Genomic DNA, 14,216 nt, shown 5'->3' on the forward strand with positions numbered 1-14,216 from the left:
TTGTCTTTCTTCTCGTCTATTGCAAATCAGCATAGACATGAGCCAGCATTCTGCTCACTCTGAGATGTTTCTGGAGTCTCCTCACGTTATCATGCACGGTGCATCTCTGAGCCAGAGCAGCCTGCACGCTCATTGCAAACCAGGGGCACGTTTCTGTGATCAGAATGTGACCAGTTCTCGCCTCACCGGCTCCCTCCCCGCCTAACATCGTGCAGTGCTTTGCCTTTCTGTTCAGTGAGAAACAAAGGGCAGGCAGAGAATGATTGCTGGGGACGAGTGAGGGGTGACTGATGCTCTGCCTGAAGGGGCTATGGACTGGGGACGGGATCAGAGCTCCAGATGAAAAGGAGAGGTCTGGCCTCATTCTTTTATTCTGCATAGGAGCAGCATCTGCCCTGATGCTGACTGGGATGCAAATGGTAAGTGATATTGATCGTCACGCTCTTGTGTCCCTGTGGAAATGGAAGGGTAAATTCATCCCGGTAACCTACCAGCCCAGGGCAGGGTCCAAGTGCTGGAACATGGACAGGGACGTGAAATGGGCCGTTGGTGTGATTTACCACAGCAAGCCTGTGTCCAGTAAACGAAAGTCCAGCCTTCCCCAGCCCAGCTAGTCCCTTCGAAACTGTTTCCAAAGATGGGGGCGATGGTAGAATTGTGCCAGGGGACTGGGGGTGCTTGGCTCCAGGACTGCGCACCCAGGCTGTAGAGACACCTGTTGGTGCCTGAGATGCCTGGTGGTTCTAAAGTGAAAACCAAGCAGAACCAAACAACATCTCCATAAAAGTAAAATCCCTTCCGGGCCTCCTTTACGCCTCAGGACGGGGCAGAGAAGGACATGGCGCCAGTGCTTTCGGCCTGGATCCTCAAAGGGAGTTAGGCACCAACCTCCCTTTGATTTTCCTTTGCAGCTCACCTTAAAGCAAAGTTGCTCAGGTCGCCTGAGCACAAACAAAGCAGCTGAGAAATGTCCTAGACAGTTACTGCAAAATGGTTTGTCTGCAGTATTGACTCAGGGAAGTAACTGTCCCTAGTAGGACGGTGCTGCCCTCGCACCATGGGCCAGTCAGAGCCTCTGCGAGGAGTGGAGTTGGACCCACTCCCGTGGCGTCAGCGGTCAGTGCAGCTGGTCCGGTTAGTGCTTGTATTGGCAGATGGTGCTAACGGGGCAACCGGTTCAGAGCGCTGTTCATTCGGAACCAGTTCCCTTCAGGGCTGAGACTGAGCACAGAATCGTAGAATCTCAGGGTTGGAAGGGACCTCAGGAGGTGTCTAGTCCAACCCCCTGCTCAAAGCAGGGCCAAGCCCCAGACAGACTTTTGCCCCAGATCCCTAAATGGTCCCCATAAGGATTGAACTCAACCCTGGGTTTAGCAGGCCAATGCTCAAACCCCTGAGCTCTCCCTCCCCTCGGAAAAAAATAAAACTCCACTAATGTAAGTGAGAGCTTTGCTTCAGATCAGTCCTGAGCTCACTGCTGAGTGAGCCTGGGTATTTTATGATTTCAGGATCGAGCCATGTGAATGTTGCGTTCCCCTGTGGGTAGATATTTAAATGGTCATTGGGAGCGAGGGAGGGAGAGCATGAGACTGATTCTGTAGTGGGAGCATGAGACATTCCAGCCCCACAGGGCTAGTCTGTTAAACCACAGGAGCACTGGGATGGGCCAGACACTGGGCTCCATTCTTGCCTCAGCTACAGCTGTGCTGGGCCTGATATGCCTGAATGGGGAAATAACTTGGCCCATTACCTTTGGGGCCCTGCCTGCTTCTCCCCTTGTGACCCATCTCCAAAGGCAGGTTCTTCAGGGGGGCACACATCTGCTAGCCCATGGTTTGCTGGTGGCTCAGTATTGGGCTTTCAGTGCTTCTCCCATGACACGAAGGTTCGAACATTGCAACCGCTGAGCACCTGGGACTGGAAGGGGACTAACTTGCATGCCTGCGCAGTGAGGGGCTGGGCACGGTGTAGTGTCTCACCTGAGTGCTGTGTTACAGCAGACACACCAGATGTACCATGATTCAAGTGCACGCACTGGAGATATATTAGCTGCTAGGCCCTGTTGGCTCTAGCACCTGGCAGTCCCAGGAGGCTCTCAGATGAAAGGGTGACGTACTAGGGCAGGCAGAAGAGGTCACGTGCTCTATGCTCAATGGCTCAAAAGTGATTCCTAGCATGGCCCCTTAGGGACACCCACCAGAGTTAGGACTTCTCGGGCTTGGGGGGCGGGGTGCCCCTTTTTGGTCCATTGCTCTATGATAAGTAGTGAGGTATCCCTGCAGGTCCCCTGGCCTGGATTCTGTTCCATAGTGAGTCTTGTTGGGGGGCCACTCACATTGTCCTATCCCAGTGCAGCAGCTCCTCCCAGCAGGTATCCAACTGGGGCAGCCGCTCCAGCTCCTTGCACGGGAGCTGTCACACCTCAGCTGCCTTCAATCGCTGCACTCCACCCGGCCCACAAGGAACCCTGCTGGCCTGACCCACTCTTGAGCAACCCTGCTGCCAGCAGACATGGAAACTTCCTCCTCCTGCCGCACTGTGCCCCCCAGCAGTAGAGAGGGAAAGCGGTGAATCTCCTCCTCTCAGCAAATTGATCACAACGTGTGTAATAGACACATGGGAGAGATCCCTCCTCGGTGTGCAATGCTTAACCAGCTTTGTCCACTGAAAGCCGGATTTGCTAGTGAACTATCTGAATGTCCCTTAGCTATAGACGTCTGTCATCTGGTTCCCAGGTGTCTCTGACCATGGCCGTGTGGCTCACAGTACAGGACTGTGTTTCAAGCAGCTCCCCTGTGCACAAGTTACCTGAGCAAAGCCATGGATAACAGTGGGCTAGTGCAGTTTTCTGTCGGCTCCCTCATTCGCTTTCCTCCTTTGGGTTTAAAGCCGATGGAATTTGGTTTGTCCGATCACTCCTGTGAAATGAGGATAGAGACTCTTAGGCTAGCATGGAGGGGAGGAAAGGTACAACAGCCGAGACATACAAGTGTCCTGTAACAGTCTGGCTGCTTCAGTGTAGTGCTATGAGCAGCTGTGCAGAATAAACTCCTGGGATGGGGTGGGGGTGAGAGAGAGATCAGTGAATGTCATGGAACAAGTCCTGAGTGCGCTGTCTCTCTCTCCTGTTAGTATTCAGCTCCTTGGACATGTCTCGCTCCGTGTCGGTCACTGCTGCTGGCCAGTGCCGGTTGGCCCCGCTGATACAGGTGATACTGGACTGCAGCCATCTCTATGACTACACCGTTAAACTCCTCTTCAAGCTCCACTCCTGTAAGTACACAGCAGGCAGCTGCCATTTCAGTGCTGGGACGTCCTGAGAAGTGTTTCGGTAGCCGATGTCACAGAGACGAAGCCCTGCACCAAGGCTGTGCGTGTTACAGGTGTGCCAAGCACAGGGAAATGCCCTGTCTGTGTTTCCTCTGCTCCCAGAGCGAGGGGTGCCCAGGCAGAGAGCTGGTTTAAAGCACTGGCGGGGGCTGGCTTGGTAGCTTGGCCCAGTGGCTTGCTCTGTGTCACCGGCAGAGACTCCTGCCTGTAGCCTCAGACTGGTAGCGTATGGAAGTGCTGCTGAGTCAGGGCAGGCTGGAGATCGGTGGCTCCCTCTAGCTGATGGGGAAGCTGTGTTGATAGGTGTCGAACCGCAGCCCAGCCTGCTCTGTGATCAGTGCAGAGAGAATCCTCCCCGGGGAGAGGGATGTGGCACATTAACTGTGGGTTGATGCTGAACCGCCTGGTCTGGGCCAATGGAGCATTAGCCTCATGGCTGGACCCTGCATTTGCTGAAGCCCCTGCTGCACCAGCTGTGCCCTTCCCTGGGGAGGGGAGGGGGAGTACTTGACTGGCAGCCCCCTCCCGGGAGCAGGGAACAAGGCATCCCCTTTCTACCCTTCAGGGCAGGGCATAGGAGACCCCAAGGGCCAGGGGAGGCCAGTCCAAACACCAGCATGCTTCCCCCTCTGTTTCCAAGACTGGATGCTGGGCTAGCCACTGGGGCCCTTCCCCCCCACCACAGATGTTGGCAGCTGGAGAGTCAGAGAGAGGCAGGTGGGCGGGGGGATTGAACAGAGAAGTGGTGAGATGGTGGGGGCAGGGAGACCAGCTGTGGGGAGAGGGAAAGGGGAGGCGGGGATGGAGCAGCGATTGCAGCAAGCTGCCAGCGCAGGGAAAGAGAGGATGGGGGAGAGAGGGAGCAGCCAGGAGGAGCGAGAGGAGGGGAAAGGGGGCACAGAGGAAGGGAAGCAAGGAGGCCGGGTCAATGAGGTTGGCCTGGTGCAGGTGGAAGCCTGAGAAGCATTGGGGGGGGGTCCCTCTGCATGCACCCGGAGGGGACCTATGCTCGTGGCTCATAAAGCTACCCCCAAGGAGCACGTTTCCCTTTAGAATGCCCCAGCCCGCCCCTTCCCCCGCAAGGGCGCTGGCCTCCCTCCCTGCCCATGCCAAGGCACTCAGCAGCGGTGTCTAGGCCAGGACCCTGTGCCCTCGCCAGTCCAGCCCTGAAGGACTCGTAGCCACCAGGGGGGTTCTGCATCTGGAGGAGTAAAAGCAGAGAGCAGTGAGAAATGTCCCCCCCCCCACCTTAGCTACCCCAGAATGAGAGCGCCCGCCAGGCCGCAGCTCCCTGGCCGTGCCGAGCGGTGGCATTTCTTCCTGGGCGAGTGCCAAGGCTCAGAGCCGAGCTGTGCACCGATCTGCAAAAAGCACTTCAGGCCCTTGGACTTGGGCGAGGTCGGCTTAATAGCTTCAGATAGATTCCTGCAGTACGAGAAAGCGGCACCTCAGTGCTCCTGGATTTAGACAGCGGCTGCCAGCTCCCCGGCTGAGTGCAGGCGAAGGCCCTTTCCCCTCCATGAGTGAAACCCTGGGGATCCGCCCCCGCCAGCTCCTCCAGCTGGGAGCCATCTCAGAGCCAGTGCCCCTACCCTGCAGCGCCACCTGCTGGGAGCGTCTGAGCAGAGCTCGAACAACCGGGAGAAGGGGGGTGCCCTTAGGGAACGCGGACAGGCCTGGAGGTGCCAGGGTGCCCCCTGGGCGGCTCCTGTGCTGGCATCCTCTGCGCTGAGCCCAGCTGCAACAGGAGCCTCATCTCCTCTCTGCTCTTACCCCTCCCTGCCTTCTGCCCCCTCCCCCTGCCTGCCTTCTGCCCCCTCCTCTCCTCCTCTCCCCCTGCCTGCCCCCTCCCCCTCCCTGCCTTCTGCCCCCTCCCCTGCCCGTTACCCCCGCCTTCTGCCTCCTCCTCCCCTCCCCTGCCTGCCTTCTGCCCCTGCCTGCCTTCTGCCCCTCCTCTCCTCCCTTCCCCTGACTTTCTGCCCCTCTTCCTCCCCTCCCCTGACTGCCCCTTCCCCTGCCCATTACCCCTGCCCGTTGCCCCCACCTTGTGCCCCTCCCCCTTCCCTACCCCTCTCGCTTCCTGGTGGGATGAGAGGGGCTTCTCCAGCGCTGGAGCCTGGGTTACGCCAGTGAAGAGCCGAGTCCAGGCAGTGGGACCTGCTGTGGCTACGGGACACCCACCCTCCCCTCTCTCCACAGACCCACCCCGAATTGTGCCCTGGCTCCCCCCACAGGACAGCAGTGGCAGCTGCTGTCAGTGCTTTCCCAGCTGAGCACACAGGGAGAAGTAAGGGGCCAAAACACACCCTCTACACCCCTTCCAATAAGTCAGAAGTGGGGTAACCCCTAAAAGTAGTAGGGGGCCTGCCCCCAGGCCCTTCCGTAATTCAGGCCCTGAGTCTGAGGCTGCAGCGATGAACTGGTCTAGCACTGGCTGCTTCCCAGTGCAGCCTGGTCCCTCTGTGCGGTGCTGCTTGGCTGGCTGGAAGGGAGCGCGGTGCGCGAGGAGACCTGGGAGCTGAGAGCTTCCCTTTGCATTCATCCTGTGTCTCTTCCTCAGGCCTCCCCGCTGACACACTACAGGGCCACAGGGACCGTTTCCTGGAGCAGTTCAGAAAGTAAGTGCCCTGAATGCCCAGCCTGTCACCTTTGGCACTGATCCTTTGCATGCTCACAGCGGCTATTCCGACGTTCATTACTGGCCACTCAGCCCTAGGCTGCAGGCAGCTCAGGGCTGACAAGAGCGCCCTGGGTTTGAAATGAACCGTCTGTGGCTGAGAGATGAGAAAAGTCCTGATTTCTGGGTCCCCCAGCTCCCAAATGTTTATCCTGGAGCAGGGCTGGCCTCTTCTCTGCCCCATGCTGTTGGGATAACCCCTTGGCACTGAAGAATAATCGCCTTATTAAATCCAAGGAGGCTTTCGGGCTCTAGTGGCATTGTATGGGAGGTGCCAGCCATTGAACTGCGGTTTGGCTGCTTGTGCAGTCGTCACGCTGCGGTGAAAATGTGAAGGTGCAGCCCTACTCCCCTGGGCTTTCCTGGGCGTCTCGGAGCCATTTCGTATAAAGGCCCTTTGGGGGCTAAGATAATCAGGGTTTAACAATGGTTGTCAAGCTTGGCCGCAGCCCAGCTGTGCGCTCAGCCTGATGGTGTGCACATGCTGCAGCCATGGGTTGCTGGGTCCATCAATCCTTCCTCCCTTGGAAATGTACCGAGCGAGCAGCATTTTCTGTTCCGAGATGCTCTGGCTTTCATTCCCCCTTCACCTTCCCCAGCCTGGAGGGAGGGGCAGGCTGTGATATGCTGAACGGACCTTGGGGTAGGAAACCAAGGAGGGAAGCCGGAAACTCAGGGGAGATGGATCTGGTGGTTGGTTCTTCTAGGATTTAGCTGGTAAATTCTTTCCCCTTCATTCCTAGTCGCAGCTGCAATTTGCATCAGTGACGGGCCAGCCCCTCCCTCCCTAGGTGTATGGAGAGGGGCCCCACCCCCCTGGATTCAACTTTTAGGAGTGTGTTTTCCACTTGGCTTGAGGCAGATGTCTGGGTACTGTCCCACGGAGCAGAGCCGGTGGCTCTCTTCCCAGGGTCCCCGTCTTGAGTTGTATGGCAAAATGGCGTCCATGTGGCTGAGGTCAAGGGCTGCCTTTCCTTCTCTGCGTGGGATGCCGGGTTTGGAACCACAAGTGATGGGCTCTGTTAAATGAGTGTGCAGGGAAGCCACCCGCATCCTGCGACTGCCCGGTTCTGCCCCAGCCGGCAGAGTCCCCTCTCTTATGTCCCATTTCCTTCCAGGTTGAAAGATTTGTTCTATCGCTCCAGCAACCTGCAGTACTTTAAACGGCTGATTCAGATCCCACAGCTCCCAGAGGTGAGACCCGAATGGCTTCTCTCTTGCCCTTGGACGCAGGCTAAGAGGGAGGGGTTGCAGTGACCATTGGCGTGACTAGGCAGTGGAGTCTAGTGGTTAGAACAGGGCCCTGGCAGTCAGGACTCCTGGATTCTATTCCCAGCTCCACTGCGGTTTCTGGGCAAGTCAGTTAAACCCCAGCGTTGAATGCTGGGTGCCTGCAGCCAAGCCCTGGAAGCCATATTTGCACTTATAGGGGATTGCTTTTCAGAGATCCCTACTAGAGCTGGGAGAAATTTTGTTGGTAAAGAATAAATTCATTGAAAAATGCACTAGATTTTTCACTATTCACTAACTCGGCCCCCCTTTGTGCTAGACATAGGTGTGTGTAGCACGTTTCATTAGAGTGTGCACCCAGGGCTTTTTTTTTTTAAAGGTGAACGTTTATTGAATACTCAGTCATAAAGGACATTATTTTATTCATCACACTAAAGAAACTAAAACTTAACTACTTTTTTTAAAATTAACAACTAAACTTTACTTAAAAAATGAGACACAAAATACCAAATTTTTGCTGTAGTGATAACCAGGCATATACAAAGATACAGTCAATTTTCATGATCTTTATCTTTAACCAGATAATGAGCTAACCCAAATTGACCAAAACAGATTAAGGTTTCTTCATCTTCCTGTCTTAGAGAATGAGACGTCGTTCACCAGGTGTTATGGACTTAAAGTCCTCAATCACATCATTGTAATTAACTGACGAAGCCAATTCTTGTTCAGTGTACAAAATCATGAGTGAGTCGAGGCGCTGTTGGGACACTGTACTTCTTAGTTTGTTTTTTACATGTGCTAGTTTCCAAAAGGCTCTTTCACGTGAACAGCTTGTCTGCTCCTTTTCTTATCTTAACAACGAACCGAGCCATATTTTAAAATTGAAGGGGGTATCATACGATTGAATTAAAACGTAAAGCCACGGGCTTGTTATGCTATTTCAGTAGAGTACACGCGACAAAGATTACAAACACTGTAGACACTGCACTGGGCATGGCTGACACGGCCACTTATATAGGTCAAAGAATTTTCTAGAATAGTAGTCGGAGGAGAAGACCAATGGTAATGCGGCACCGCAGTAGCGGGACGCATGCTGCGAGCGAACGCAGACTTTCTATATAGAGCGTATCATGCGATTAAATTAAAAGGCAAAGCCACTTTTTTTTTTTGAGATGTTAGGGCAGCTGTGGGCAAACTTTTTGGCCCGAGGGCCGCATTGAGGTTCCAAAATTGTATGAAGGGCCAGGTAGGGAAGGCTGGGCCTCCCCAAATAGCCTGGCCCTGACCCCTATCTGACCCCCACCCACTTCCTGCCCCCCAACTGCCCTCCTCAGAGTCCCCAACCCATTCTGCTCCTTGTCCCCTGACTGCCCCCTGACACCCTCCCAACCACCACTCCGGGACCCCACCCCCCACCAACTCCGTCTGCTCCCTGTCCCCTGACTGCACCGACCCCTATCCACTCCCCCGCACCTCCTGACAGACCCCTGGAACTCCCACGATCCAACCGGAGCTCGCGGCCCCGCCCCCTTACCACGCCGCTCCGAGAGGGAGGAGCTCAGATCCCGCCGCAGCTCGCGGCCCCGCCCCCTTACCACGCCGCTCCGAGCGGGAGGAGCTCAGATCCCGCCGGAGCTCGCGGCCCCGCCCCCTTACCACCCTCTCCGAGTGGGAGGAGCTCAGATCCCGCCGGAGCTCGTGGCCCCGCCCCTTTACCACCTGGCTCTGAGCGGGAGGAGCTCAGATCCCTCCGGAGCTCGTGGCCCCGCCCCCTTACCACCCGCTCTGAGCGGGAGGAGCTCAGATCCCGCCGCAGCTCGCGGGCCCCCCCCTTTACCACCCGGCTCCGAGCGGGAGGAGCTCAGATCCCGCCGGAGCTCGCGGCCCCGCCCCCTTACCACCCGCTCCGAGCGGGAGGAGCTCAGATCCCGCCGGAGCTCGCGGCCCCGCCCCCTTACCACCCGGCTCCGAGCGGGAGGAGCTCAGATCCCGCCGGAGCTCGCGGCCCCGCCCCCTTACCACGCCGCTCCGAGCGGGAGGAGCTCAGATCCCGCCGGAGCTCGCGGCCCCGCCCCTTTACCACCTGGCTCCGAGCGGGAGGAGCTCAGATCCCGCCGGAGCTCGCGGCCCCGCCCCCTTACCACCCGCTCCGAGCGGGAGGAGCTCAGATCCCGCCGCAGCTCGCGGCCCGCCCTACCACGCCGCTCCGGCGGAGGAGCTCAGATCCTGCCGGAGCTTGCGGCCCCGCCCCCTTACCACCCGCTCCGAGCGGGAGGAGCTCAGATCCCGCCGGAGCTCGCGGCCCCGCCCCCTTACCACCCGCTCCGAGCGGGAGGAGCTCAGATCCCGCCGGAGCTCGCGGCCCCGCCCCCTTACCACGCCGCTCCGAGCGGGAGGACGCTCGGGTCCCCCCAGAGCCACGCCGCTGCAGCGCTGTCAGGGCCACTCCTGGACGCGGAACCCTGAGGTGCCGGGGGATGGGGGAAGGCAGGGCCGGGAGGATCCTTCCTGGCCGGGAGCTCAGGCAGGCCGGGCAGGATGAGCTTGGCCACCCCTGCATTGGGGTGTGCCTGGGCACACCCCATACGCACGCCTATGGTGCTAGAGAAGGGAGGTGAAACGCTGCCTCATAGCACTGTTACGACACCACTAGGGCTGCCTGGGGTGGTGCGGAGGGCGGATTTGGGCCCGTTGCGTCCCACAGAGCTGCTTTTCTCAAGATCCCGCCATCAAGTTCTCCCTTTCCACCCTAGAATCCTCCCAACTTTCTGCGGGCCTCGGCTCTTTCAGAACACATCAGTCCCGTGGTGGTCATCCCGGCTGAGGCCTCGTCCCCAGACAGCGAGCCCATCACCGATCTAGTGGAGACGGACACAGCGTCACAACAGGTGAGCGCCTGGCCCCCTGATGTCAGTCTCTCTCTTTGAGCCCGCGACTGGCTCTGCCTATGTCTGGCAAGGTTTTCAGCTGCCAAGAGAAGTATGCCTGGCCTTCGCATGGCCTGCCGTGGCTCTGGGGCTGTACTGCCAGGGCTGTGATCTCCTCAGAGCTCATAACATACTCCCGGCCTGGCGCCTGTTTGGCTGTATGACACATGGAAAACGAAAAGCCCGGGCACTACAGGAAGCAGCATCAACGCTGCTTGTTCACGTGGGCTTAGTACTGAGTCAGCGCCCTTGGGGGTGCCGTGCTGCTAAAGGTGCTGTCTGGCTAATCGCCATGAAACCAAGGGTCAGGGAGTAATTCTGGTGTCCTGGCCAGGTGACGATTGGTTGACTGCATTTGGCTTCCCCTGCATTTCCCCTCCAGTTCTAGATCCCCAGGGCATGCTCCATTTCCGGTCCTAATACGCCAGCCAGAGGTGGCTCCACTTTGGTGGCAGGTGAAGTGGTTCCTACATCTCCTGTTAACGTAATGGCTTTGGGGGCTGTGGGTGGTAAATACATACCCATAATCAGCGCCGGCACAACCCATTAGGCGACCTAGGCAGTCGCCTAGGGCACTAACATTTGGGGGGGGGGCGACCGCGGCGGCTGGATCTTCAGCCACCCTGGTCTTCGGCGGTATTTTGGGGGCGGGACCTTCCGCCGCCTCTGTTGGGGGCAGTATTTCGGGGGCAGGACCTTCCGCCGCCTAGGGCGCCAAAAAAGCTGTCGGCGCTCCTGCCCATAATGGTTATTTAGGCAGTACCATTTGGAGCAGACAATAGCTTGCCCTAGTTGCAGCTCTTGGGTTGGAGTCTCTGCATCTTGGGGAGTCTCCTGCACCAGCGTGGAGCACGGCCATTCTGGTGTGGTGGGATTTTAAACCCACTTTGCACTAGGATAAATGACTCCCCAGCTGCAAGGCATCACATTTGGCCCATTGCCTCTTGTTATGGCTAATGGGGATATTTCACATGAAGAGAACGGGATTTCTGTCATGCCAGTAACTCCCTTGGCAGCTAGTGGTTGCCTGCTGGTAAATGCAGCTAACTCTCACCACTACAAGTACCTCATAAGTAGCTGCTCCGCTTGCTGTCCCAGACAGGACTGGCCTTCTGTCTGCTGCAGTTGTCTGTCTGTCCGTCCCAGTCAGACCCCAGCTGAATTAGACTAGCTGCAGTAACCTGGTGTTTAATAAAGCAAGTAGAACTGCCCTCAGCTGCGTCAGGCTGCATAGAGGATGGGGGCCCGTGCCTGGTGGGAGCTGTCTGTCTGCAAGGGGAAGGGATAGCTGTCCCTTAGAGGGCCTGGGGCAGCTGCCGTTCTTGCTAAGGGGTGGGGTCCTGGTGTATGGGGGAGGGATCTTCTCTTGGGGGGGCGCTGAGACGGGGGGCGGGGTCCATGCGCCCCTGGCCACGTGCAGAGCAGCAGTAGGTTCTTCTTCGAGTGATTGCTCCAATGCATTCCAGTTAGGTGGCGGCGCCGCGGCGCGCTTCTCGCTTTCTCGTTTCCTTCTACTTGGCGGCGGGCGCCCGCCTGGCCTGGAGTGGGCGCGCTATGCTATATAATACTATATACCCCCCGGCTCCCCCGTCCCTTCCTCTTCGTGCGGTGGGCCGGGTGGCGGTGTGCGCCCTGCCACCACCACTCCCTTCCACCACCTATATTTCACTCTTGTAGTTTAGTATATAGTTAGTTTAGTTGTTAGTTAGTTTAGTTTGTGTAGTTGTTCTGAGTAGTTAGTTAAGATTGGGAGAGTTTTCCTCTTTGGGCTTCCCCCCCGCTCATGGGGTGCGGGCTCAAGCCCTGTGTGGTGCGCCCTATGCCAAAAGTGCATGCCCACACACCGCGCACTTGCCCGTTGCCTCGGACCCTCACTCGCGACAACGGTTGCCGCACCGACTTTGCCGACACCATCGACATTTGAAGCAGGACCACAGGCTTAAGCAGACTTAGCCGCGGCGCTCCAACGGACAACCGCGCGGCGGCGGCACCGCTGGCGCGACCACCGCCGGTCCGAGCGCACCAGCGGCACGGCCCGGCACCGCCGCCGTCCCCCGCACCCGCGCGAGCACCCGCGGCGCACTGGCCGCGAGCCCCGCCGGCGCGCCCGGCGCTCGCCGTGGGCTTGGTGGGCTTCGTAGTGCTGTTGCTAGCGCAGCGCCGCTAGTGTGCTTGGCGCCAGGCAGAGACTGGGCGCAGACACTGGGCCCGCACGTCCCGTCGGTACGTCCGCCCGCCCGGTGCCCGCGGAGCGCCGCCGGCGAGTTGCGAGGCGGCTGCCGCCGCGTCGGAGCCGCCGCTGCCCGCCACGCTCGCGGAGCACCGGCCCGGCCCGGCGGTGCGGCCCTGGCACCGGCACCGAGCCTCTGCCCGAGGGGCGTCCGACCTCCGGTGACCCCCCGCTGGAAAACCCACTCCACGGCCACTCGCGCTGCGAGGACCGTCGCGCGGCGCCGTCCCGGGTCCGCCGCGCTCCGCGCGGTCGCGGCTCGGCGCCGCGCCATCTCGCCCCGGTCGCAGTCGGTACCGATCGTCATCGTCGCGGCGGCGTCCCGATGCGGGGTCAGGTCCGGTCACCTCGCCACCGGCGCGTCTGGGTCGCCCCGCCGCGGCGTTCGTCGGAATCCGAACGCCGGCACCGCCAGTCCCCGGGTCCCTCCCGGGCCCGCGGGTCGGGGCGCGGCACCGCGGGCGGTCCGGTCCGGGCGGGTCGCGGCCGGCCCGGCTCCCGGTGCCTCCAGACCGCCCCCCGGTACATCGTAGGGTACCGCCGGGCCGGGCCTCACCGCCTCCGGCGGTCTCCGCGCTCGCGCCCGCGGCGCGGCGCGCACCGGCGCGTACGGTCGCCCTCATTACGCCGGCCATCACGGCTCATTGCCGCATTGCCACCAACCCCTGGGGTCATCCGCAGCGCAAGGCCCGGCGCCTGGCCACACGCTCGCTGGCAGCTCGCGCCAGCGCCGACGCGCCGCGGCCCCGAAGTCCCTCGGGCGGGAGCCCTCAGCCCGCGCCCAGCCGGGGCCCCATCGTCCCCCACGAGCACCTGGACCTGAGGCAGGCCCCGACGGCCAGGGCCAGTCTCCCCGCGCCTCTGACGGCCCCTGGCCCGGCCCCGGCCTCTCGCCCTGCTGGCGGCTCTGCCCCGACCGAAGCCCCAGAGCCCACCGTCCCGGAACAGACCCGGCCATTGGCGGGCGGTGGCAGAGGTCAGGGGCGTCCGGGCCATAAGAGGGGAGGAGGAGGCGGACCATCGGATCGCGGACATCCTTCCCGTGGCACCAGTTTTGTGAACCACCCACTCCAGTCCATACAAGGCCGTGGCACCCAGACACGGCCCCACGGCGCGGAGCGAAGCCCTGCACTCCGCGCGTACTTATCCCCACCGTGCAGGTATGCTCCGTCGCGCACCCCAGCCCGCTGAGGAGTGTGAGCAGGGTCAACAACCGGCGGGGTGGGCGGGGCATGCAAATGAAAGGAACATGAGTACAGGCGCGTCACCCCGCTGCGGACGAGCAGGCCGCTCAGAGGCTGCCTGCTAGGTCCTTATGCATTTCGGATCCTCGACCTGCTGGGCCGGTATGACATCCTCTGCGACCTCCTCTGGCGAGCAGGATCAACCAGCGATGCTCGAGGAGGAGGCAGTTACACGCGACGCTCGGACGCCCTCGCGCATTACGGCCCTCGGCGGCGCGGAGGAGAGAAGTTCGGCCTCGACCATGGGACTCGGGGGCGCGCATCTCATAGCTCCAATCCTACTGCGGGCTGACGGCCTCGCGAGCTCGAAGCAGGAGCATCATTCGACCCAGGAGGGCGATCCGACCTGCAGCCTATTCTCCGAAAGACCGACCACACGGTGCAAGACACGAAAGGTGGGCGAACTCGCCATGCGAACTCCCGGCTTACAAGCGCCCGGCCCGCGGCCACGCCCCAATTCGGCGCCAGGCGGCCTCGGTCGGGCTCGTCAGTCCTTCCGTCGCCCCGGCACCGTAGCGCCGGTCCAAACAACAGGCCTCCGTCCAACATGGCCCTTCGCCCCAGGTCCCAGGCCTGGC

General features: G+C 60.0%; 1 protein-coding gene across 4 annotated transcripts in view; it reads left to right on the forward strand.

The window, feature by feature from the left end:
* The window catches only part of HIP1 (huntingtin interacting protein 1), a 145,606-nt gene that overhangs the window by 106,306 nt on the left and 25,084 nt on the right, over positions 1-14,216 (forward strand). For all 4 annotated transcript variants that reach the window (XM_039507615.1, XM_039507613.1, XM_039507614.1 and 1 more), the window contains exons 8-11: positions 3,133-3,273; positions 5,891-5,948; positions 7,126-7,201; positions 9,991-10,125. In XM_039507615.1, coding sequence (XP_039363549.1) covers positions 3,133-3,273; positions 5,891-5,948; positions 7,126-7,201; positions 9,991-10,125 — 410 coding nt within the window. The remainder of the gene's footprint in view (positions 1-3,132; positions 3,274-5,890; positions 5,949-7,125; positions 7,202-9,990; positions 10,126-14,216) is intronic.

The sequence above is a fragment of the Mauremys reevesii genome, linkage group 20, assembly GCF_016161935.1.
Source record: "Mauremys reevesii isolate NIE-2019 linkage group 20, ASM1616193v1, whole genome shotgun sequence".
In the NCBI taxonomy this organism is placed as follows: Eukaryota; Metazoa; Chordata; order Testudines; family Geoemydidae; genus Mauremys; species Mauremys reevesii.